At 39.6% G+C, this 27,707-nt stretch overlaps 2 protein-coding genes across 2 annotated transcripts in view; both read right to left on the bottom strand.

Annotated features, from left to right (window-relative positions):
* Positions 1-27,707, bottom strand: part of LOC149806397 (uncharacterized) — a 72,352-nt gene that overhangs the window by 26,553 nt on the left and 18,092 nt on the right. The window contains exons 4-5 of the mRNA XM_089964248.1: positions 22,886-23,009; positions 20,357-20,532 (exon numbers count right to left, since the gene is read on the bottom strand). Coding sequence (XP_089820374.1) covers positions 20,357-20,532; positions 22,886-23,009 — 300 coding nt within the window. The remainder of the gene's footprint in view (positions 1-20,356; positions 20,533-22,885; positions 23,010-27,707) is intronic.
* LOC149806398 (uncharacterized) lies at positions 1,144-5,165 on the bottom strand. Its single transcript, XM_089973854.1, has 2 exons — positions 4,440-5,165; positions 1,144-4,271 (listed from the first exon to the last, which is right to left on the bottom strand). Exons 1-2 carry the CDS (start codon positions 5,029-5,031, stop codon positions 3,091-3,093), a joined length of 1,773 nt encoding a protein of 590 aa, XP_089829980.1. The 5' UTR covers positions 5,032-5,165; the 3' UTR covers positions 1,144-3,090.

Consider the following 27,707-nt stretch of genomic DNA (forward strand, 5'->3'; position numbering starts at 1 on the left):
GCGCGGACGTTAAGGAAAACATCCCCCTACTTTCTCATTTCATATAATAAAACCCAAACTATACTCTCCACATACGCTAAGAAACAATAAACAAACCCATAATCTACTATTCACACAAACTTACGTGAACTGTTACAAACACAAACACTAACACACAAACACATACACTCACACTATAAAAAAGAGTTAGTGTTTATATTCACACTACTCTACCTACACACACATTGGCAAATGGATAGTTATTTCTTTTCTAGAGTATTGGGTAGCACTGAAAAGGGCTGTTTTTTTGGAACTTCATGGACACCTGGTTAATGGTGGCACCTTCCAGGCCTGGCGCCACATACACATCTTGTTCCCCAGTTGCTTTTTACTTTTTTGGGGGAGAGAGCAGAGGCAGGATAAATAGCTTCAGAATCCCAATTTTCAGTCTCTGGGATTCTGAAATTTCTTCTTCTTCTCTCCTTTTCCTCCTCTTCTTTGTTTCTTCTCTCCTCCTCCTCTCTCATCCTTCCCTCTTCGACAATGGTCTCCGCGGCCAGTTCGTTCAACAGGCGCCTGGCATATTCCAGATGCACATGAAGTTCCAACAGTTTCGCCAGTCTCGTGTTCATTCTGGTGTTTGATCAATCAACAAGGGTAGCTGGACTGCCGAACAAGTTTCAATTTATACTAAAAGGTGGACGTGAAGGAAAACATCCCCCCTAAAAAACATAAAATTGATCTTACCTAGATCATGACCAAAAACAACCCGCGGACCTAAAAGAAACACTCACTCACTTTTTTATACTACCCATCACTATTCTAAAATTTTTTTATCATTAACCACTTCAATATACTATCCACATACGCAAAGCAATCCAATTCAACCCCAAATCTACTCTCCCACACCTCAAACACCAAAAAAAAAATCATCTCAATCTACTATCCACACCAACGTACGTGAGCACTTACTACCACATAATCCTATACACAAACACATACCCTCACACTATAAAAAAGAGTTAGTGTTTATATTCACACTACTCTACCTACACACATTGGCAAATCGATGGTTATTTCTTTTCTAGAGTATGGGGGGGGGGGGGGGGTAGCCCTGAAAAGGGCTGTTTTTTTTTTGCTATGGCAATCTTTTAGTTTCTAAGAATGCGATGTCCTCTGAGGATGGACTTTCTGGCAATAGGTCTGCTTCTTTGGAAAGAGAAGAAGAACTCTTTGGTGTCCATACGACAATCGACAAAGCCTCTGTCAGGTTCAGGTTGCTGCTGCTGCTGTTGTTGTTGTTGTTGTTGCTGTTGCTGCTGCTGTCTCTGAAGTCTGTACTTCTCTGTCCATTCTTCTTTCTCCCTGTTTACTTCTTCTCTGAAGAGCTCTTCTATCAGGTCTTCAGTGACTTTTAACATTCTCACATTCTCTATCTCTTCTGGCTTCGGTATCAGACTGTGTCTGACCTTATGCAAATTTATGTAGGCTTCGTTTAGCTTAGCTAGTTTGGAGCACATCTTCGTAGGAGGACGAGTTGACAATGGATGGTTAGACTGTTGTTGTTGTTGTTGTGTTGGATTATAGTGGTGTGTGCTCGCAATGAGCATGTTTGTGGTGCCACAGGCACCTTTTTGATTGCTCCTGGGGGAAGGAATGGTGCCACTTCCTCCAGGCATTTATGTGTTCACAGAACACTTTTTGATTGGGCCGTCAGGTCGAAGTACTTTTGTGTACATATCGACCTGATTGTAAGGCCTATATTTTTGTTTGTATTTGTAAGAGTGGGATTGGACCCAGCATGCACTCTGTCATTCATTTGCATTGATGAGCGACCAGTGGGATTGGACCCGATCTAGTTCGCGTTTTAATTTATGATGCGTGCACTGCACGTATGGGTGTTGATGTCTGTCCGTGGTAAGGGGTGAAAGTGGTCGGGCTCGGGCGGAGTTGTCTTGCCACAGGTTAGCAGGGTTTTTCCGATCCAGGATATTTGTTCTAAATTTCCGTCTTTTGGAATTTGAATAAAAAACTCTGTGCTGTTTTTAAGAGAGGTAGAGTTTATTGAGGTAGTTGTTAGCTAATAGGTGACAGCAATTTGATTGGTTTGTTTTGCAGCATTGTGCTGCTGGCCCTGGATAGAATTGGTGTTTTTTCCATCTTACTGAGTAATTATTTAGGGTCTTATTTTTCTAGTTATAAGTTTTGGTTGCAGCCTTGTGCTGCTGGCCCTGATAGTCATTGGGTTTTTTGACTACCTTATGCTTGTAATGTTTTGGGGTATTGTTCTATGTTATTGTTATATTTGCAGCATTGTGCCGCCGGCCCTGATAGTCGTTGGGTTTTTCGACTACCTCATATGTGTAAGTTTTGTGGTCTTAATAAGGGTATCCCTGATGGTCTATTCTTGCGACCACCTTATGCGTTCTATTTTTGGGATTACATAGTTATATCTAGGTTTATCTTGGCTGTCACCTATGTATAGAGAAAAGAGTTTTTGTAGCTGTTGGTTAGGATGTTAGGAGAAGGATAGGTAAGGAGGAGTGGAGTAGGATTTTATTTTCACCACCTACCCCTCTGTACATTTCTTCCTGGTTTTTGAACTAGTTGTTTTTTTTTTAATGGTTGGTGTTTTTTATTTTATTCTTGTTATTTGTAAAGTTTTATCAGCCAGTGGATTTGTTTTGCTTATAATTGTTTGGATTTATCCTTAGTTTGTTTTAGTTTATCAGGTCCCTGAACGGTCGTGTTAGTCTGTGAACCCACCAGATCTATCTGGCCGTCCCAGTTCCTAATTAATTGTATTTAAATTTTTGTATAAAGTTCGGTTTTTTAATGAAAGTAATTCCTTAGTTTGTTTTAGTTTATCAGGTCCCTGAACGGTCGTGTTAGTCTGTGAACCCACCAGATCTATCCGACCGTCCCAGTTCCTAATTAATTGTATTTAAATTTTTGTATAAAGTTCGGTTTTTTAATGAAAGTAATTCCTTAGTTTGTTTTAGTTTATCAGGTCCCTGAACGGTCGTGTTAGGCTGTGAACCCACCAGACCTATCCGGCCGTCCCAGTTCCTAATTAATTATATTTAAATTTTTGTATAAATTTCAGTTTTTTTAAGGTGTTGTGGTGTTTAAGTTGGGGTTTGTGCTATTGAGGAATTCTGGATATGTACTCGTCGATCCTATTTTATTCTGTTCCGTTTTGAAAATTTCCCTTTCTTTCCGTAATTTGTAACATATGTTAAAGATATGGTGCAGGTCTTCAGGCTCCCGACAGTAGTAACAATTTGGGTTGTGAGGTTTTGGTCCTATGTGTTTTCCGTAGCTGTTGGCCAACTTGGTTTTTCCTGTATAAATTCTATTTATTACTTTTTGATCTTTCCCTTTAAGTAAAGGCGGTTTCCTATTTCTAGTGGTTTCTTTGAGTGTGGTATGTAGTTTTTTGCCTGTCTTGCTATTGTCCCAATATTCCTGCCATTTCTGATTTATCATGACTGTGATTAGGCTGTAGATTTCACTAACACTATAAGCCAGTGGTACGTGGTTTAGCTCGCTCAGTTTTAGTTTAGCTAAGTCATCTGCTAGATTGTTTCCTAGTATGTTTATGTGGGATGGGACCCATAGGAATTCTACTTGTTGTTTATTGCTTTTTAGTTTCTTTAGTATTAAGTTGGTTTTATTTAGGAAATTTTCTCTGCTGTTGGTGCTGTTATTTAGAATGGTTGTAAGGACGCTTAGCGAGTCGCTTATTATTACTGTTTGGGGTGGGTTGTTTTTCTCCACCCATTCTAGTGCTTGTAGTATTGCCCAGAATTCTGCTGTGTAGATTGAACAGTGGTCCGGTAGTCGGTGACCAACTTGTATTTTAAGTGTGGGGATTACGTATGCAGCTGCTGTTTTTGCGGGTTTAGTGGTTTTTGAACCATCTGTGTATATTTGTAGATGGTTTGCATATTTAGTTGCTAAAATTTCTGATGTTATAGTGTGCAGCTGCAGTTCTTGATTTAATTTATTACCATGTTTGGTGATAGAGGTATTGATGTTTGGATCTTCGTTATACCAAGGTTCAGGGTCGAAGTTATTGTATTTTTCTTTTTGGTTTATGTCTATGGGAAGTAGTTTTGCTAATTCGTGCACTATTTTTCCTGTTGGTACGTGGTGCTTTTGGGTGTTACTAAAGGAGATGTTGCATTTCTCTATTGCTAATAAGGTGGGGTGAGTGTTTGATTGTGTTCGTAATCGGGCTGCATATCTCAGTATTAATTCCTGTCTTCTGAGATGGAGCGGTAGCTCACCTGTTAGTTGTTGTTGTTGTAGGGTTTAACGCCATTTTTCAGCACGCGATAGGCTATACATGGCGGCCAGTATTAATGGTGGAGGAAGAAACCGGGAAATCCCCGGAAAGAACCACCGACCCTCGAGAAGCTACTGGCAAGCTTTCTCACATATCCACATTGGCTCACCTGTTAGTACTTGGAGTTCTGCTAGTGAAGTTGTTGGTAATGCTCCAGTTATTGTAATTAGGGCTTTTCGTTGTACTTGCTCTAATTTTTTTAATTGTTTTGCTGGTGCTAGGTTGTAAACTTGGCACCCATAATCAAGTTTGGATCTTATTAGTGCCCGATATATTGCTAACAGTGTTTCCTGATTGGATCCCCAGTTCGATCCTTTAAGGCTTCTTATTAGATTGATGTCCTTATCGCATCTTTGTACTACTTCCTGTATGTGTATTCCCCAATTTAGGTGTTCGTCGAAGTACATACCCAGGAACTTCTTAAATTTAACATATTTAATTACTTGATTGTTTATTGTAAAGGTCGGTTGTGGTTTATTTAGTTTACGTGTGGGTGAAAATATTATGACTTCTGTTTTATCCTGTGACAGTTTGAACCCCCATTTGTCAGCCCATTTTCCTATGTTATTTAGACTATCTTGTATAGTTTGTATGGTTTTTTGACTGCTGGGGTTGCCAGCTTTCCATATTCCGCTGTCGTCCGCGAATTGTGAAATTTCAATTTGTGTGGTTGCCAGATTTTTATCTAGGTCGTTGATCATTAAGTTGAAAAGAGTGGGACTGAGTACACTGCCTTGTGGAGTTCCATTTTCAAGGGGGTGTATTTCAGAGTGTGTGTCTCCGACTCTAGTTATTATTTTGCGGTCTGTTAAAAAGTTTTCGATGAAATTGAACATTTGACCAGTAATTCCATAGTGATGGTTAGACTGGAAACTTCCCCGGTTCTTAATGTCAAAGCGCGGACGTGAAGGAAAACATCCCTCCACGGTTTTCGAGCCGCAACGTTCAATGAGTGTCATGAGAGGGATAGTAAGAAGTCAAAGAGCATCAATCAAACATTCTTATAGCCAAACAAACCACAAAGGCATTGTTTTCAAAACACAACATTTTTATTCAAAAATCACTTAACACTAAACAACAACTCTAACATTTTTTTAACAATAATCCAACACTATAACATCAAACATTTTTTCAAATCACAAACATTTTTTCAATTTACAGTCTACTTTAAACAGGGCTGACAACGTTGTGAATGAAATTGTGATTTCCACTCTTGTAAATCATTAGACCATTGATGGACACTACGTTTCCTAGCTTGAGACAAAAGATAAGCATAATGGTCACAAAACCATCGATCTACTTTCACATCATTTCTAGAAGAAGAACGAGGATCAAAATGAGTCACTAAATGTTCTAAGGAATAGCCCAGGCTGCGATGATGCAGAAAATACACACAATACTGTCCGCACACCAAGGAATCTGTGCCTTGTAATTTCACATTATTGAATCGGGTGGTCTGAGCATTTCTTCTCATAAAGTCAACGATATCGTCTTCCAAAGGGGGCAATCCGTACGAATCGAAATATTCCACACATCCTTCTTGAGGAAAGTAAACGGCTACCCAGTGGGTTCCTGGGAGATGACTGTCGTCCGTGTTGATCACGTAAGCTAGATAGTCTTGAGGTTTGCGATGAGGGAGTTCATCTTTAGCACAGACGACAGGATTCCAAGAAGCCGTATACGAACTGTGGTTCAAAAGGTAATAAAGTTCCCAGGTATCCGTTTGTGTGTGGGGTTTTTTTTTCTTCACAGGTAATAATAAGTCGTCAATTCGATCCTGACTTTTTGCTTGAAAATGTCTGACAAATAACCGTTTCTTCGTTTCGTCTCCTCACTCTGATTCAGGAGAGCTTCGATACAATGGACCTCTTGAGTGGTTAATGGTGGACAAGAATGTTCACGCAAGTCTTTATTCCACTGGTGCCACACGTCTTTGTCCGAGATGAGACTCCAAGCATCGTCCAGATACTCGTCCAATTTTTCTTCTTGACTCAGCATCAGGCATTTATCGTGTTGAATTTGACTGGGATGATCGTTTTGACATCCATAACACTCTTTCTTGATCAATTCAGTCATTTTTTCCACCAAGTGTTTGGCGAAACAGGAGACTAAATGGGCTTCTTGTTCTGGCCATCTTGACTTCATCATGATCACTTCTTCTTTTTCCATGGTCTCCTCCCATTTCATGTCCAAAGTTTCTCCACTAGGTAAAGAGGGATAACAGTCTTCCATGGTTACTAGTAATCTAGAATGACTTCTCTCAAACTGTTGATTTCTATGGTATTATCGAATTCTGCATACAGGATGACGTTCACCGTTACATCAGGGTCTCGGTTTGCAAACTGAATTTCCACACGAACCTGGCCGGATTTTATAGGGTGGAAATGTCCCTCGTCGCTGCCTTGGTCTGGAGTGAAATCGAAAGCCCACAAAGCATAGCCTCCTGCGTAATCGTCGTACGTAATGCCGTGACTGGTGTTGGTTCCTAATTGTCCGGTGGCTTCGTACAGGGACAAGTACGATCTCAAGTAATTCTTCTTGTCAAAGTCAGGTTCGAAAGGTCGGGTACACAAGGTCCTGCCATCGCGACTGACTTCCATCTTGGACACGCCAAAGTGTCTAAAGTAGAAAGGATTTTTAGCCAAAGCTCCGTTGAAGGCTTCATTCTCGACGATACCAACGATCAAACGTTTTGGGTAACTGTCCTTGAAACAGATGATCTTCGATCATGGATCGCTGTCCCTTGGGAATGGTGAAGGTTTTCACTTCCACGCGTCGTATGGGATACTTGGCGGTCGTTCTGCTCAACGTCTGACTGATGTCGTTACCCACTTTAGGTAACACTTCCACGCGTCGTACGTAGAGCCTGGCTTCCTCGATGACAGTTTTGCAAGCACTAGTACCTATCAAATGGAAAGCGGCACTGCTACGATTCAGTCTCAGGTGAACATTCACTCCGTTCAGCAAATACTTTTCTTGCAACCACATGTCCAAATGCAAACGATCCATCAGTTCTAAACTATTTCCACTTTTGATTCTGTCTCTTCGTTCTACAAATCCCGCATTGTGTTCTTTGGTAGCATTAGTTTCGAATTCTTCAAACTGGCCTGTATCGTCAGCTTCCCATACCACACAGGCATTGAGATGAGTGTTCTTGGCATCTATTCCGTACGTCAAGAGATTTTCCAGGTACGCTCGATAAGGGTAAGTATCCATGCTGCTACTGACTAGTTTGTTATTCAAGTACAAGTCCACTCCACTGAACAAGGAATGCATGAAATTGTTGACGGGAGCTATTACCTCATCGCCATCTAGGGACGAATTGTCCTCATCGACAACTTTGACTTTCAAGTACAAGTAACTGCTATTCAGATCGATGTAATCTTCGGGCTGTCCTTTGATTTCAAACTCGATGGGAGCTGAGGCTGTCATTGAGGAGACGGGGTGAAATTCCACCCACTGGGATTCTTGCATGGTCATCATGGTGGGGGGCATGGCAAACAGATCCAGTTCCGACTTGGAACATGCGCATGACTCTCGGTGCATCATTTTGTTCTGTTTTTTTTTTCAATAATCGAAAACGTCTAAGCCTCGAACGGTTCTTCTTTTCTTTGTCTTTCTAGCTTGAAGTCTGGTGAAAGGGTATTTTCTTCGTCGTCTCTTTCTGCCTTGTCCTTGCTGAATGCCTGACTCGGTAGCGTGCAGGGCATTTATAGGTGTGTCTCGTCGGCCTAAAATGTCTTTACCCGTTTGCAGCAAGACATTTTTGCCAGCCCTCATGAAGGCTTCTTTGGGGTTTTGTTTGTCGATGATGACATTTTGGAGAAATTCTTTGCCTTGTGTCAGTGCCGCATCTTTCAAGGCGTGCAATCCGCGTGTCACCATCGGTTTCAATGCCGGAGCCACCGAACGAAAGGCCGATTTTAACATATCTCCTAAACCGTGTCCTCGCTGTCGAGCAACCCCTCGGTACACTGGATACATGACTTACGAGTCGTGAGAAAATCGTTTTCTAAAATGGAGTTTCACCGTGATTTTTCCTTTGGTGAATGGAATATTTTGTCACAAATCTCCTTTTATAGCAATGTTGACCGTGTCCAAATACGTTTGCTGACGGGTAAATAGTGAGGATGTACAAATTCGCGGTGGACGTGGTAAGTGTTTCCACCTTCCTCGTCAGCGTTCGTGGCAGAATCCACTTTGAAAGGAATGACACGCAGTAACGGTACGGAGGTGTGTCCCACCACGTTGTACTCCACCACATCGGAATACAGAAACATCAAATTCAGTCCTTGATTCAGTTCTACTGGGGTACGAAATAACTTGCTAAAAGAATCGTTGTCATAAACGATGGGTAATTCGTTTTTCTTCATCATGGTCATTCTCATGTTTATGTCTCCGCCCAACATGTCAAACAATTCAGGACAAAATAAGAAAGACATGATTTTACCCCCCTCAGGAAATTTTATCAGGAAGCGACGAGCTGTTTTGTGGTATTCCAGGGTGACGACACCTTTTTTGGCATCCTCCAAAGCTTTCAGAAACACGCCATTAAACTTGGTGGCTATGGTGTTGACCAAATGTTGACCACTAAAATAATAGCCTGGGGGAATGAACAAGTGATAGGTGGTGTACTTTTGATTTTGTAAACGGGTTTTCTTGTCATATTTGCCCTGGGTATCCAAGTACTGTTGCACTCGCTCGTCATAAACTTACACATCAAATTTATTTTGATCGGGAAGGACATTGAGGACTTGGGTCGGGTGAATGATTTCCACTAAAGCCACTTCCCAATGGGCTTCGTGATCTAAGGGGATAGCCTGAGATAATTTGGCCGTGTAACAGCACAACGTGTTGTTGGGAAACACCTCCATGGAACTGTCACTGGGTAAGGTTAAGTAAAATTGGTTTTGGTGACTCATAATTCCAGAGTTCTGTGGCTCTCCGAGGGGTTAGTGTACGTCAGAGGCGTGTCTCCGCCCAAAATGGGGTTCTGGTTGTGGTTGTTGTTGGAGTGGTGACTGGCACTGGCACTGGACACAAGGTTCCCTTGGTTCCCGTTGGAAGAGAATTTCAGGGAGGGATTGGGAAGCAGGTAACCGATGCAACTGCTCAATAAAATGGTCCACAATTGTTTGTCTCCTTGTTGCAAACTCAAATTGGCGATGGCTGCCCCGATGACACAATACACCACGAAGATTTGGCAGAAAAAGACGATTTGCGTTTTAGGCACACGTTATCCACACCACACCCACAAGGGTTGTTTTTGTAAATCTTGCAGAGAAGAACTGGGTGAATGAGAGGTCGACGTAGCTGCGTCTGTGTGAAAAGGCATGATGGTCACTTCTTTTTATAGTCGATGACTTGCGAAGCGTCGATCCAAGAATCAAAACTGGGTGGATATCCTTTCCAACGTACTTTGACTTCTTTGACACGTCGTTTGCCCACTTTACGGGTTCTGCGTTCAAGAATGCTTTCGATGTCGTACACGTCGTCTTCATTTTTGGTGACACGTTGTAACTCGGGCAAATAAAACGTTCCTTTGAGCACTTCTCCGTTCATGTCTTCCAATTTATAGACGGCAGGATGACGGCCATGCACTCGTCCAGTGACGCGAAACAATTCGGTCGTCCAGTTAGGTAAGTAACCTTTGTCGAAAGTGCTTTTGGTTTTGCCAATGCGCACCCAATCTCCTACGGTCAACTCTCCACTTTTCTTGGGGACAGCCCTCGTCGGTGACGTACCAAACAGGCGCTCAAACACCAACACTTCGTTCTCGGGAGTCACTTCTTGCGGGGCACGTCCGATTCTTCGATGGTAAGATTGGTTGTACGCTTGCACCAGGTGCGGTAAGATGTCGATGTACTTCAGAGTGTGGTGATGCGTAAAATATTTCCACATGCGTTCTTTCAAAGTGCGTTGAAAACGTTCCACGATGCTGGCTTTGGTTTCGGGATTCTCGGTGGTAAAAAAATGAATGTCACGTTTCTTTAATTCTTTTTGGAAAGCTTGGTTCAGAAATTCGGTGCCTTTGTCCGTTTGCCATCGAAGAGGGTGACGACCACTTTGTTTCAACACCCGTTGCAGGGCTCGCACTAACTCACTGCTCGATTTGGAAGTCAAGGGCACGACCCAGGCAAATTTGGAAAAGACGTCGATGACACAAAACAAATATTTGTAGCCACGATTGTAGCTGGCCAAATGAGAGACATCGGCTAAATCGGCTTGCCATTGATGATCGATGCCTTCCACTCGGGTGCGACTTCTGGCAAACTTGCGTCGAATGGGTTTGTGTAAAGTGTAGGTAGCTTGTTCTTGTAACCATCGTTGCACTTGAGGTAAACGGAGACTTTTCAGTCGCGTTTTGGCAGCACGATACAATTTTTGAACTCCTGCGTAACCTGCAGGATGGGAGGGATCGTAGTAAATGCTGGCTAAGACTTTTTCCATTTTTTGTGTTGGTTGGTGTGTTAATAAGGCACCCACTCTTGGAAGAGGCTACTCTTTTTCTCTTGGGGTATTTTCTTGGATTGCAAGGCTTTGCGTGTGCGACCGGCAATAGGTGTCGAAGAGGAGGATGTCTGAGCAGGGGATATCGGTTCTTGTTTCACTTCTGTCTTCACTTTCTTTTTCTCTTGTGAGGAAGAAGGGGTGGCCATCATCTTTTTAATCCATCCAATTCTGGAGGTAGGCGGTGTTGTTAACTTGCGTACTTTTTCTGGTGGAGTTTGAAACCCTTCTTCTTCTTCTTCTCCTTTTTCTGTCTTGGTCACGGGTAGTGGTGGTACTGGTACTGGTACTGGTGATGGTGCTGGACTTTTCATCAAGGTCTTAAAATCTTTCAGAGTGGGTAGAGCTGTTTCGTCTAAAGCTTTCTGGTGAAAGAGTTGCAGTCGTTGCAAGAGTTGGCCGTACTTTTGCGATTTTTTTGTTTCGGACAAATCTTGGCGATCCATCAAGGACTGAAATTCGTGTTGTAACTGGGACATCTCGCTCAAATTAGGATTGGGAGGTAAATGCGGGGTGCGTTGTTCTTGCCACCGATGGTATTCCATCCATCGTTTGTAAGGTACTAAAGCCAGTTTTCGTCCTTCCATGGGGTTATCAGGGGTCGATTCTGAGATCTTGGGACTTCCGAGGCCTTTTTATCTTGCTCCCACCAGTCCTCCCAACATGGTTCCCAAGACTCCCTTCAGTATGGGACTTAACAAGAGGGGTAAAATAACTCCACGTTGGACCAACATCTTCTTTTTTTGACGAATGGGAATTTTCTTTTAAACCATTTGGCGAAGAACGTGACGATGTTTGCCTAAGCATTGTTTCTGGTGTTTGGACAAAGGGATCGTGCCTTTCAAGACGTTCAAACAACATTCGCACACGGTATCGATGACCTCTTTGGAGGTCGATTGAATGAGGTTTTTTCGTAGAGGTGGAGAAGCTTTGGACAGGACAGATAACATGTCCCCATGTTTGACTAAACGTGGTGGTAGTCCTTTCCTTTTCTTTCCTTGGGGTTTTCTGGAGGGTGACATCTTTGAGTCTTCAGGAGCACCAAAAACACTGATACCCCGACTTGGTCACAGGCCTTTCTTATACTGGAACGCGTCGCCACTGATTGTCTTTATGTCGTATTAGTTTGAGGACAGGCATGACACGTCGTGCAGGGGTACGTAACGGACTAAATCAAGCCAGTTCTTGCTTGGACAAATCCAGTAAACTTTGTAACATGCCCGATCTTTCTTGGACTTTGATTTTGGGAGAAGGTACTTTGTGAGCAGCAGCCACTGCCGCTAAATTGGAGGGTCCTGTCACTGGGGAAGTTCTTTTTGGGGTCATCAACGGAGAAGTTCTTGGTGTAATCAACGTCTCCAAGTACTCTTCAGTTCTTGGTGTCATCAACGGAGAAGTGGATGAGCGTGAGGATGCCGGAGACGCAGTCACTGGTTTGCGAGTGTAAGGTTGCGTCCTGGCCGAAGTGCCTCTGTTGCGACTAGTTTTCTTCTGTGGGCTTTTCTTTTTCTGGGGACTTTTTCTCTGTTTCTTTTTCTGAGGGCTTCTTTTCTTTTTCCGGGATGGTGTCTGGTAAGAGGAGGGTCCTGCCACTGGAGAAGTTCTTCTTGGGGACCTCGTCTTTTTCTTTTTCTTCTTGGGGCTTCGTTGGACTTTTTTCTTGGGTATAACTTTGGGGCATTAGGATCCCATCTTAAGAGAGAACGAATGATGACCCCTCCTAGAGTACCGCTCCCTCCAGGTTTCAAAATGATTTGTTTTTTTGGTTTGAGTGTCGATGCGGGGATCGGCCAGTTGGAACAAAGCGACTTTGTTTCGATCGAAAAAGCGTTTGCTTTGATGAGGAATCTGAATGATTCCTTGGAGTATTTGACGTGCCGTCACCGCGAACCATCGTAAGACTTCTTTGAGACTAGCTTCTAAGACACGAGCTTGTATTTTTTACATTCCCCAAACTGGAACGACGTCTCTTTCAAAGTATTCATCTTGTTCGCCTGGTCTTGGTAGTCACAATGAACTATCGATCTTGCCTAGGGTTCCTTTTTATATACAGACCAATACCGACGTGTCCATACGGTAAGGTGAAATGATTGGGAAGTCGAACTCGCTTCTGGTACACGATTTGATAGACTTTTTCCAAGGGCCGACTGACGATGTGGTGAGCGGGTAAACGTACAATCTTGTTCGGTTGATAGGTGGTCACTTTAAAGTGTTCATCCTCTCCCGATTGCAAGGCTTCTTTCAATACCCCAAAGTTGACCACACGACTGGTACGATAATTCAGAGTCAGTCCTTTCACTTTGCACGTCGTGTGCACTTCTCACTGTTTGTCCCGGTATTCGTAGCCGTATTTTTTGGGACCGCCACTGACGAAACTTAGAATCTTGTCGTCGGGATGCTCGTCTGTCCAGGCTCCTAAACGGTCTCCTTCGATGTTAGGGTGCTGTTGACTCGGGTGATGGACGTAAATGCAACTGTCCGTGTCAAAGTACAGGACGCGTTCCCCTAACAGTTCTAATTATAAGCGAGCATGAGCTGTCACGTAAGCCGCAATGATGACATTTCCAAAGGGGTCGTCTTGTACAAAGTCCAGATCTTCTTCGTAATTGACCAAGATCAAATTCTCTCGAACGACGTCCACGTGTTTCATGTATTTGGTTTTGTCGTGAATCATCTGGAAGTAGCGGGAAGGTTCTGTCAAATATTCCGTCTTGGGTAAACACGGTCGTTGTGCCATTTTACCCCACAAGCAATTTAACATCACTTTGGCAAACGATCGCCTGCCTTCGTTTTTCTCGATGTGGTCTAAAGAGATGCCTTCTTGTTCATAGTATTTGTCTTTGAATTGTATTTGGTCTTCGGAAGTGTGACACCAGGAAGGATAGCCGCTAGCTTCTTGTTTCAGTTTCAAAAAGGCATCCACGTAGCCGGCGAAAATGCCTTTCTGATTGGGATCACCCTTATGGTATTGTTGTGTCTTGGGAAAGTGGCAAATTTCGTACACTTCTAACAGTTGGTATCCCATGTCCAGAGCTTTGAACAATTCTACGCTGACCCAGGTTCTCGTCAAGGCACGTTCTTCCTGGGTGTGCTGACAAGGTTGGTCTTGGTTGCACGTTTCGACACAAGTACGGCACAATGGAAACATCAGTTTACCTTGACAATGGTGAGGTAAGACGGGATGGTATAGGTTCGTGGGAGGCAAGACTTTGCACTTGATCAAGCCTTCGTATTGTCGAATGTTTTTCAGGTCGATGTGTTCCGTCAACAATTGCGAGTGCCCTACAGGAAAGCGACAATATTTGCACACGTAGGGATACAGCGAACACACGTCCAAGTATTTGATTTCTTCTCCTTTCTCTTCGTCGGCTTGGTACAGCAAACAGGTGGCATTGGTCCTTCCTCCGTACAAACTATCCCTCGGGTTCAGCGGGTCCATGAACTGGTAACTTTCCACGAGGCGTTTAAACTCGGGATCGGTTTTCATACGGTGATCGTACTCGTGTTCCCACATTTCCACCACTTGGTATCCTTCCTGTTCAAACTTTAGGCGTCGCTGACAAGTGTCCTGGTACAAGTCTTCCATGGTCCGTTGTAAAAACTGATTTTTAGTGCTACGATCAGGGTAACAGACGGGACATCAGTGAAATGAGCAACCGTTAAACTCGTACACGATCTTGGGGTTTTCTAAGTCCCAGCCATCGACCGAATACGTTCCGATGGTCTTTTCGCCTCCTCCGTTGCGGGCATGCTGAATCCATTTGTCTTCCTTGTCGCACAAGTAATGTAACCAACGTAGGGCTTTGACCGAGTATTGACGTTTGACATAGTGGGTCGTTTGAGGGCTGATGACATCCACGGTGTTTTCAGGCATGAATTGTTGCCGGTACACTAAGGAACACGCTTTGGCAATGGTGCAAGCTTCTTTCAAAGGATCGACCCCTCCGTGTTCCATGAACAGTTCTCGAAATTTTCCACAGCAACGCCGTAAAATGTCCACGTCGGAACGACAATACTTTAGCATTTCTTCCTGAAAGTCGAAAGGGTCCGAAGCGTGAGCCTGGTACCAAGCGTAGAAAGCTTCTCTTTGTTCGGTACGCATGTTGTCGGGGTCGTAATAGTGAGCCTCGGGTAAATGGGGTAGAACGGCGTGTTGATTGGCTTCCGTATTGAAAAAGTGTGGAAAGTACCCTTTAGCCATTTCTATCATTCCAAACGTTTTAGGCATTCGACTCAAAGGCATGGCCAAGTAACTCATCGAATCTTTAAACTGTACTTGTCCCACTTGCATGAAAATGATTTTGGCTCCGTTCAAAGTCACTTTAGGACGTTCGGTGCCATGTTCCGTATAGTATCTGAGAAGAAACTGTCCATTGTATCCGGAGAAATTGTGAGCCATCACCGTGGCACGACGATGACAATCTCCGTAACGTTCGATGTCCTCTTGGCTCCACGTCTTCTCGACGGGGTCTAAAACCCATTGGGCAAAATCGGCTAACGTGTTCGGTCCTCGAAAGATTTTTTCACGCCCTCCCGGAATCTTGCTGCAGTGAGGTCAATGACTGAAGATAGGTTCTTGAATGCACTTCTCGCACGCTCGATGAGCCACGCAGAAATTAGGAATGTGAATGCCAGTCTCTTGCATGCATTCGAAATCGAAAAAGATGAAATTGCCTTTCTTCTTGTGACCGTCCTCTTTCTCTGGTGGGGGTTGGTATTTTTGCACGTAACATTGGTGTTCCAAGTCCACGATGTGGTGACAAATGTGACATTTTTTCTTTCCTCGACATACGTGTGCCTTGGCAGCATTGGTACATATGCCTTGTCCACACGCGGGGCACAATCTCAGGAGTTGACAAGCGCATTTCTTCAGTGAACCCTGCGCCTTCAAATGTTGTTGGTAACAGGCAGGGCTGACAAACGTGCGTTGACAAGTTGAACAATGCACTGGTTCTTGCCATCCGCTCAGACAGGGTGGAGAGGCCAAACATCTTGAGCATTTCGAGCCACAATGCTTGTGTTGCTCTCGATTATTATAACCATGGTCACATTTCTCACAGTAATAACTGTATCCCAGGAATCCGGTGATACTGGTAATGGTATCGAAATGTTCATCGTGATAATAGACATGAATGTTTTTTCCGTCCTTAAAGTCTTGGCCTCGAAACAACAGATGTCCGCGCACTTCTTGAGGGTGCACTTTCAAGGTGTATCGTGGAGCTAGGGCATCTTGCAATTTTTGCATCTCAGGAATGCCACAGGGTGTGTCTTTGGACAGTCCGGCTTGTTGTAACAGGAGTTCTGCTTCGTTTCGCTGTTTGGCTCGGTCGGATCGTTGAATAGTTTTCCAGGTTCTTTTCCATTCTGCCGTGTCGTTTTTGTCGGCATAGGTTCGTCCCACCACGATGGCTCGAGCTAAACATATCTGGTCTTGAGGATTGTGAATTTGGACAAGGCTACGCTTAATGCTGCGATGCTCGTTCACCAATAACATCTTTTTGCGTCCGGTCCCTTGAGGAGGAGAGACGTGGGTCATGTCCAATGTGGCTTTTCCATCGGTGATGTCAAACTGGTCATTAGATTGTTGCACGTGTTGAATCTTGTCCATGACTTTGGAAGCGGTCAATTCTGCAATGGTGCTAAACTCGATCCAAACAGGGGATTTCAAACCGTCATGTTGTGTGGAAAGTCTCAAGCGATCGTCTTCTTTGGGTTGACATTGTCGCTTGAGTGAGGTGAGCAAAGAATCCCACACCCCAGTGATGAACACTTCTGCTTTCTCTAACAGTACTTCAGCCTTGAAATCTTTAAACTTCACCGTGTATTTGTAAGCCGTGGTTCTAAATTTTCTAGAGGAGCGCTTTTCCATCTCTCGAATGGAATAGTATTTTTCAGGGTTGACTAAGGGTGACGAACTTGGTTTAGAGGGTTCGGATTCTGGTTCACTCATGTCCTCTTCAAAATCACTGGCATGAATTTGTGCCAAGATTTCAGCCCTGGTACGAGGCGATAGATCACGTTTCTGCCTCTTACTTTCTTCTTCTTTCTTCTCGAATGAATAGGATCGTTTCATCTTGAGTGAAAAACGTCAAATGACTCAAGTTTAAACACCATAGACTAATTTATAGTCATGGCAGACCAGCGTATATAAAAGGGTGTGTGTCCTGTCCTTTCACTATTCATTTCACTCTCAAGCCGAGCACAACGATGGAAGAGACTAGCCAAATCGAACGTTTCGTCAGAGCTTTGCGAGGGGTCATTAGAAACTTCTCTTCAGACCATCCGACGGACTACTCTCCTTCCTTGCGAGATAAAAGTCAAGATATTTGCTATATCTGTCAGAGGAAAGGGCATTGGTCTTCAGAGTGTCCAGACCGTCAAAGAAGAAAAAAAGGGGCTAAAAAAGACAGAAGTCAAGATACCTGTTATTATTGTCAAGAAAAAGGACATTGGTCTCCAGATTGCCCAAAAAAGAAACAAGAGGAGTCAGAAGAAAAGAGGGATTCTTCTTCAGAAGATAGGAAGTATTGGGAAGAAGAGGGATTCTGCAGAGGAAGAAAGCAGACAGGTGAAGAAAAAGAAACAGGAGAAGAAAAGAAGAAGGGAAGAAAGTGAGGAGGAAGAAGAGGAAAAGCCTGTGACGGTGAAGAAATTTAAAAAACAGAGAGACTAAACAAGGAGAAAGAAGAAGTCAATGAACTTTTTTAAAAGTGTTATGATGTGAATTGTGAATTGGATTGTAACAATGGATAAAAGAATAAATTAATGATATAAGGTAAGTGCATTTGAGTTTTGATTTTAAAATAAGAAGCTACACTCACGCACTCATATACACGTACTATAGGGGTAAAATGGGGTTTTTTGAGTTATTGGCAATTGAAATTGTATTTCTTTTCGAGAGAGGTGGGTGGCCCTGAAAAGGGCCTTTTTTGGTGTAGGGGTGAGTTAAGCAATCAACTTTAACTGCCTTAAGCCTTTGCCACGGCCAAGGCCTAATTCTGGACTGCGTAACGATGATGATGATTGGGTTGAAATCACTAAGGGTGGTACGACAGGCTTAGTCACAGGGTTGACGTGTTTAGCTCGGGAAGGTCGTATTCTCTTCGGTCGTAATAAAGAAGTCTGATAAAATTGTTTCAGACTTCTTAACTCCGCTAAAATGTCCAACAGTACCGTGACCGTTTGATTTTCACCCTCTTGTTTCTTTGCTGCTACTTCTTCTTCTTGTTGTTTTTTTCTTACCTCTTCTTCTTGCTGCTGTTGCTGTAGGAGAAAAGCTTGTTCCACTTACTTTTGTCGTTGTATAAATTTCTCCAATTCTTCTTTCTGTCTCTGTCTAAAATTCTCCACTTGCGATAATGAAGAAGGTAACGAAGGTTCCGGAACAAATTCTTGCGAGGTAAGAAAATGTACAAAATCCCAATTTACCTCTTCTGAAAGTAAGTCCGGGTTCCCTTGGGTGGTCTCCACTGCTGGTGCGCCCCAATGAATCGTTTTCTGAGTTTCCGTCATGTTGAATCACTGTCACATAGATTGACTGCGCACAGGCGCTAGCGAATCTATATAGACCACGTGACGTCACAAACTGCTCAATTCGGATTGGATGCGGGCTGACTGAATTTTGTAACGCGTGTTCGGATTTGTGAATGAACTCAATCCGTTTCAATCCTTCCTCTGCCTATAAATAAGCGCAGTTCACTGCATTGATTCACCTGTTCTCGTCGCTTCAAGATGTGGACCACAGTCGAATCATCCACCCTAGTGTCTTCCATGATGTTTAGGACGGACATGCTCATGTATGTCCGGTCCAAGTGGACCGTTGTCGACAAGTCAGACACCAGTCTGTAGATACGAAGAGTGTATGTAGAAAGACAAGGTTGCCTCAAGAGGACACTGATTTATGGCCCTCGAGTAAGACGCAGCTTGAGGACAAGAAGATGCCACAGATGCCATTTATGTTAAGGGCATATTAACATAAACCCAAAGGCCCTTTTCAGGGCCACCCACATTTCTCGAAAAGAGAATGACTTTCCATTGCCTACCCCTTTTTTTAATTTTTTTATTTTTATTTTTTTTTAAAAAATCCCATATTCAATTCCCCCTTGTCCCTAGATAGACCCACACTTTATTCCCCCCATGTTCAATTCCCCTTGTCGCTAGAGTGGCCCACGATTTTTTTTCTCCATGTTAATTTCCTTTGTCGCTATATTTGCCCTCGATTTTTCTCGATGTTAAATTTCCATTGTCGCTATATTTGCCCAGGGGTGTTTTTAATGCTAATTCCCATTGTCACTATAGTGCCCCTATTCACTACTTATGATATTAATCCTTTTCAATTATTTAAGTGATTACACTATTTTCATCACTTTCACTCATCCATTAGGTAATACTCCACTCGTCAGTGTATTTACTTGAGCTGTGCATGATCAGATGTCTAGTCTGCATATGGTAAAGGTAAATTCATGTTTAGGTCTACGGTAAAGGTAAATTCATGTTTAGGTCTACGGTAAATTAAACTCATGTCATGTTTTAAAGAAAATGTACTACACAGAGGCTGGGCTGAATGTTATATTTTTGATATGTATACTTCTCTGTGTGGAAATGTGTTAAGCAAACAGTTTAAAAGTTATTGGGGACATGAAGAAAAACAACAACATTTCTCCCATTCTTTATTTTTATAAATGAATAAATAGTCCATGCAATCATGTTATGTATTGCTTCAACAGCTTCTTTTTTTCTCGTATTAACCATGGGGATTATAATATGCTTCTGCATCTATTGACACAAGGGGTATACAAATTTGGTAAATCTTTTCTGTGCTTTGATTTTAGAAGCAGTCAAGATCCGTATAACAAAAACTATTTCTCACCAATATGACAGAGAAAGCCGATCCTAGTATGCCTGTCTTATCTTAGGTTAACTGTTATTTCTCACCAATGTGACATAGAAAGCCGATCCTACTACGCCTGTCTTATCTTAGGTTAACTGTAATTTCTCAGGAACATGACAGAGAAAGCCGATCCTACTATGCCTGTCTTATCTTAGGTTAACTGTTATTTCTCACCAATGTGACATAGAAAGCCGATCCTACTAAGCCTGTCTTATCTCTAGTTAACTTGGTGTCTCATCAACCTATGACATTTTTATGAAATCATAATATGGCAAGATTCAGAAGGATTTGTGTTAATGATACAATCTTAAAAGCATTTTAGTTTTCAATTCAAATGTAATGAAATCGAAATAGGATGAGTTTTGTCTTTCTTTTCTATTCTATCTAAAGCTAACAAGGATGAGAAAAATTAATTCATGTGGGCAAGAAATGAATCGGAAATTCTTGGAGTTACAATTTTTTTTGTCTTCTGCATAATGCAACCTTGCACAAGACAAATAACATAACCCATCATCAGGGATTTACATGTCTTGGCATCATATCTAATGTACATTTAACTAGTCTTGCCATTTTATAACCCAACTGGAAATATATTGAAACACATATATTATAGCTACAGTACTTACCAATTTTATTTGTATCAAATTCAAATGTTCCTGTGGTTGAAGCATTTAACCTGGTGTTCTTCACCTCAACAGATATTGTCACGTTTTTGCCGCTGAAAAAGCTCCCTTGAGTCAGGTTGCAGTAATTGTAGTTGCTCTCAATACAATCGACATAACCTGAAATACGCTGACTTGTCCTAAAATTCCAAAAGCAATCATGATAAATAAAATGTAAGTATAATCAATGTAGCAAGATGAAGTTGAAAATTTCATTATTTCATAAACTGTGTAGATATTATATTATCTTAATTTTTGCATAAATTTTCATTATCGATTTAGCTACAAACATATTGCCAATAAATATTAGTCTTAAGTTTCAACCAATTCCTTCATTAATAACTTAAATGACCAAAAGTTTTCTTACTTCCAGTTTCCATTCCCATTGATTATCCACAACATTTTTAACAAGAAACCTATTCAAGTTATTAACTCTCAAGATTTTCACACCAAGCAAGCACAGATGCAAGAAAATGAGAATCTATTCTTTAAAGACTGGAAAAATGTCAGAGTCATGTGGAAGCTTTTGTTGTCATGGCAACGGTAAACATGCAGTAAATCTGACGATGACTGGGTTGACTTTTATTGTTATGGCAAATGTAAACATACAGTAAATCTGACTCTGTCTGGGTTGATATCTTGTGGTTTAATAGCAATCGTTACAATCACTAACCTGACAAGACATATTCTACATCACCAACCTGACAAGACATGTTCTACATCACTAACCTGACAAGACATGTTCTACATCACTAACCTGACAAGATATGTTCTACATCACTAACCTGACAAGACATGTTCTACATCACCAACCTAACAAGACATGTTCTACATCATTAACCTGACAAGACATGTTCTACCAGCCAAAAAGAATTCAAATTCAAGATAAGACTATTTCTTCGTTTTTACTGCAGTGTTCTTCAGCAGCAACCAGACTTTTCAATTATTGTATTTCTTGGAATTTTTCATATATGATAAAAAAATGTCAAAAATATATTGTCTTTCTTTGGGGAAGAGATCATTAATGAAAAAATAAATGACCCAATATTGAAAAGGACTCCATATAGTGTGATTGTCCATTTCAAATTCACATGCTTCAGACTAACTGTGTGCATTCACTAACACAATATATGTATCTTGTTTGTAATAGACAAGATCAAAATCAATAAATATTGCATGGACATAGGTATTCCACAAGAGTTTTATTTATACACCTTGTGATTAAAATAAAATTTGCCCTAAGATGATGGAGAGGGAAAGAAAGAGGCAGAAATGTCAATCCTTCTTCATGCCATTCTGCTTAATGTAACTTACTACACCTGTTTAGCTGAAAATTTTGTCTAAGAGAATATAGTTATAAACTAGAAGGTGGAAATTATGCAAAATACATGCCATACTCCTTCAATTTCAAAGATATGTAATTGAAATTTTATATTTGATATTTTGACCCCCTACCAGGGATCACATGGGATCATTATTTTGTATGACTGGTAAGAGTTGAAATATGCTATTGTTACAACTCTGTGGTCTTAATCTACATAACATAAAAGAGGAAAAATCAACAAATTTTGTAAAATTCAACACATAATTTGTTTCCTTAGAATTGTAAGTGAAAATTTAAAAAGAACTTAAAGTATTGTGAATTAAATCCCAAATAGTCCTAAAAGTTCAATCACAAGTCTAAATGTATAGAGTTACTAATGTTCAATTACAGAGGTGTTCCAAATAAATTCCAATGTTCATTATGCTGATATGCTAATAGCGTCAGATATTCTAACATGTCAACAGTCTTGATGTATCAGAATGATATAATCCAAAATGTCATTGAAGGAATTCACAATAACACCAAAATAGTGATTTAGTCAGAAATAAATCCTCCCAAATTAAAAACTGAACACAACAGTAAAACTGATTCAACTTTCGATATTAAGGTAAAATGATTAATTTTGAAGTAAATAACATTCTTATAAAAAGCTACAACACAATAACACAACCAGGATGAAGGTTAACTTCTTTCTAGAAATGTTTACACTGTGAACAAGATCAGGAATTTCCAAGTGAAAAACTAATGTCCTAATCTCAGATACAAGTAAACAATTTTAATTCCATTAATAATGGTCTGAATATTTAATATATAATCACAGACAAATATTATCTATGTACTATATTTTTTACAAAATGAATGACACATGTTGGTAGGCCCTTAACTTGATTACTGACAAAGGTCAATCACACAATAGTGATATACATATCAGCATGAATAAAAGTCAACACACAAAACAAGTTAAATATACAAAAATCTATATGCAACTGGTATTGGCAAAAGGCAACTGAAGTTGTCAATTTCACTTCAGTCAAAGACAACTGCTACTGTATTAAAAATGGTGGCGTTAGATGAAGTTAAATATTTGATAAGTACAATCAAGGATTATGTTGACTTTTCAAGGCAACAAATGAAGGCTGCAGTATTCACATACTGAACACCTATCTTACCATCTTGATGTTACTTGGATGTTGCTCTTATTCAAATATTCTACTGGGTGTCTCCACGAACAGCTCAGAAACTTATCCCATTCATGACTGACACAACTGATATCTGTAATGTCCTGGGGAGCATCTGTAAATAAATTTAATTCAAGCAAGAAGGATATTTTTAATGTTCCATGCAACCTAAATATGTCAATGATATACCATGAAAAAAATGCGCTCACGATTTTAAACAGCAGACTGTACTAGACAAAATGCAATAGTGAATGGTTCCACCAGTTTGAAAGGGACTATGGCACTAAGTCATATTACAATATTAAATAAAGCCACTTATTTGGCCAACTATGTTTCATGACCTTAGTGTTGCACACTTTTTTCTTATGCATACCTAACCATATGATAGGTAAAGAGTCCTCAGTGGGATTGATATTCTAAATGTACGTACCAACATGATCAATGTTTAGAGTTTCCAACAACGTAGGCTTGACAAAAATTGGAATGTATACAACAATTATACACGATACCATATCTGGGTTCCTTTTGTCATCTAGTCTGAGCAGTATATGTAGGGATTTATCACGGAAGGGACTGAAGTTTAACATGGTGCCATCTTTGTGGGAACAAGAGGTAAAATGAGACAAAACCCAAAGTAGCTGGCAGAGAAATCTGATTTGAATAATGGTTTCTGACACTTATATATTGTAATTATTTTAGTACAGGCAGATTGGCATCATTTATGCAAACTTGAAAAGCCTTCATACCAGGATACTTTGTCATATTCCTCATAGACTGTTTAGTGGTTTTTGATCGCTTACAGATTTTGTTATTGTTGGTAATGGCAAGCACATGTATCAGTGGATCAGCATCATTTGTACAAATTGAAAGACTATCATGCCTATGCAAAATTTGATTATATTCTATTCAGTAGTGTTTAAGAATACTTTTTAAAAATTTGACCATGTTTAGTTGCTATATTTGATGGTGGATCGGCATGATTTGTAACCACTTGAAATTATTCCAATATGCCACGGTAATGTGAGTTAAATATTTTTCAAATTCTGTTCAAAAGTTTTTCAGAAATCATTTAATGTATTTTCTCTTCAAATGTTTTGTAATGGCTGCCATATTTCATGGCAGGTCACCATTAGATATACAATTTAGAGGCCAATAGCTATCTCCCAAGAAACATTTGACAGCAATTTGGTAAGCCTCCTGTAGTATGAAAAAAATGTTATCAAACACTGTGTTTTAATAAAAGCTAAAAAATTATAATTAGTAAAATAAATTTAAGTATAATTAATTATATATATATATATATATATATATATATATATATATATATATATATATATATATATATATATATATATATATATATATATATATATATATATATATATATTTATATAAAGAATACAAATTCATATGGCAAATAACAGTCCTTTCAAGTTCACTAGATCCAGCAAGAAATCATGTTTGTCAGGGATTGATTAAGATAAATGTAATAAAGTGACTACGAACAGTACAAAACTATTATCTAGCTAGCATAAGCGCTTTCGACTCTTAATGAGTCTTTTTCAAAGGCAAATAAAAAACATGGGCACGACAAACAAATAAAACAGATAAAACAGACAAACCGTTGTCTTTGTAAAACTTTACATGACTATGACCTGTTGCGGATGTTGAAATATATTTTATATTGACCTAGAAATCAATGAGCCATGGCGTCATGTTATTTTTATGTAAATTTATGTACCAGCAAATTATATCCCCCATATATAGATTATTGGGTAACTAATAAGCAAATTTAGAGAATTATTGAAAAGAGAACATGCTGGCTGCACCATAGTTAATACTCCCGAACAAACCTGTAGTAGCCTACTGGGAACCCAAAAACCGCAAGGACACCCTGGTCGGGGCGAAACTGACGACAATCACTAACCAAGACCACACCAGCAAATCTGGCTCCTGTGGCAATAAAAGATGCAAAACCTGCCAATATATGATAGAAACCAGAACATTTTCCAGAATAGTGACCAGAGAAAAACTGAACATATTTAGATCAAACAAAATGTGCAAAACAGAGAATGTAATTTATCTCATCACATGTAAGATCTGTAGCATCCAGTATGTCGGAGAAACTGAAAAACTACACAAAAGGATCAACTTTCATAGATCTGATTGGATGACAAACAAGCTGTACAGAAGCCCAGCCGCAGAACACTTCCCCTCCCATGGCCACACTTTCAGTGATACAACACTTATAGCAATTGCTCACAATCCCCAAATGGAGATCCGAAACCAGGAAAGAAAAAGAACCTTACTGGATACGCTGCCTTAGAACATTGAAACCAAGTGGTTTAAACCAAGAAGACTAGAAAAGGACAGCCATTCACAAATAAAATTACCTTTCTGCAGTTGGCTGTTCTCTTTTCAATAATTCTCTAAATTTTCATATTAGTCACCCAATAACCTATAATTACAACTATAACATTTAAATATCCGGGATATAATTTGCGTGTACATAAATTTACATAAAATAACAGATGACGCTATGGCTCATCGATTTCTAGGTCAATATAAAACATATTTCAGCATCCGCAACAAGTTATAGTCATGTAAAGTTTTACAAGGACAACGGTTTGTCTGTTTTATTTGTTTGTCTTGTCTATGTTTAGTATTTGCTTTTGAAAATGACTCATTAAGAGTAGAAAGCGCTTAGGCTAGCTAGATACTAAGTTTGCACTGTTCGTAGTCAGTTTATTATATATATATATATATATATATATATATATATATATATATATATATATATATATATATATATATATATATATATATGTATGTATATATATATATATGTATATATATATATATATATATATATATATATATATATATATATATATATATATATATATATATATATATATATATACAAACACACATACCCATTAGAGATAACATGGCATTGAAAGTGTTGATATAAAGCAAATTGATATACCAGTACTACTGGTAATCAAATTGTGATCCGCCCATGGCGCAATAAGATGAATATATAAAGTTAACATTCTTTCAACTGCAGGCCTATAATTCAATGATGAATTTCCAATCATTAATGAATAATAACATATGAAAATAACAATAAAAATTATTAATAGTCCCCATTTTATAAATGGATTTGAAATGGTACGCAATTTCATCGCAATCCTTTCTTTATTCCTCTCCCCTCTTCCCTATCATGCATAAGGGGTAGCATACGTATGAAATATAGAGTGAGAGAGAAAAACAATTTAATTTGGATGAAAACCTTAAAAGTGATCTTGTAACAGGTTATCTACAAGAATATGATTAGTCGTAACAGTATGCTTACGATTTCCTTGGGGTCTATCTACAGTGTTTATAATATCAACAATACATAGTTGCAATAGCCGGTCGACATTATAAGTTAAATTTGTCAGTTACAAGGCACACATACTGTAATGTATTTATTGCTTTATTGTTGTTGTTTCTTAAACTTATTATGATGTTCCAAAAATCGATTATATTTAATTAAATATGAAAATGTCCAAAGGGCAGACCCTTTCTCTTTTTTATTTCTCTCTCTCTGGACAATGGTAAATACGAGTGTTGGGGATTTTCATTTCCATCATATGACATGAATGTCTCTGGATTTATAAATGTTGGAAAAGTTAAGTCAAACCACATGAGTCTGACGTTTTATCAATAAAGTACGGTGAAATCTCTGACAACATGAAATCACCTTATCAGTTATATAAATGAACACTGTAAATATATATAACCAATACGAAGATTTCATGTTCTCCGAGATTTTGCTGTACTTTATTGATAAAAGGTCAGACTCCTGTTGTCAAACCGTCCTAAGGAAAAGGAGAGAAAGAGGGAGAAACAGACAGAGATAATTGTATGGTCAGTAGTAATGTTAATTAAAATAGAATAATAACTTCTATCAACTGTAAATATATTAAAATGTTTTAATTACCTCTTGTTGGTTCATCATTTTGCTTAGTTTCTATTCCACGCTAATTTGCAAAGACCAGTATGCGAATCACTGTGTGTACAAGAAGCTAATATGTTCGTAGTGCTCTACTTTCTTCATAAAAACAATCCTTCATGTTTAAATCACAAATGTGTCTTATATTGATTAAATCAATGTGAATAAAAGTAGAAACTTAAAAAGAGAACAATCAATTATCAATTTTCAAATGTACTTGTGAACAAAAAGAAAAGGCATAGAATTACATTTTATAGTGGACATACTCATAGGGATGTGAGAAGTTCATTCACTCGGTCAATACTCCGTTGCCCGGAGCATATCTTATCTCATTTCAAAGGGCAAATATGTGTATTTATATGATATATAAATAAAATATGTATGCAGTATGTACGCTGTATCAATGATATTCCACTAGTATAAATTTTTCATTAAAAAATGAAACTCAGCAAGCCTAATTTCCTTTTAATGAAAAATATATACATCTTGTGTTATATCATTGATAAAGCGTAATACTATACATATATTCAATATTCTTTATTTCCCTAAGTTATAACATGATTTAACGTCAAAATACTTTAGCCTCTGAACTGAAATAAACCATCAAACAATCCAAGTTACATAGATTCTAAATGTCAAAGACATAATGTGCTCTTAAGTTCATCTGCGGCAATTAGGAATATAATAGAAATAGCTCACTGATTGAGATTTTGTATGCTTTGATCTGCAATTCAGACAAATAACATGATGATGCACATTAATTCAGCAATAGTGATCAAAAAATAGCACCACTTAATTTATAATATAATCATT

This window comes from Sinohyriopsis cumingii, chromosome 1 (assembly GCF_028554795.1).
Source record: "Sinohyriopsis cumingii isolate HCF-2022 chromosome 1, ASM2855479v2, whole genome shotgun sequence".
Classification (NCBI taxonomy): Eukaryota; Metazoa; Mollusca; class Bivalvia; order Unionida; family Unionidae; genus Sinohyriopsis; species Sinohyriopsis cumingii.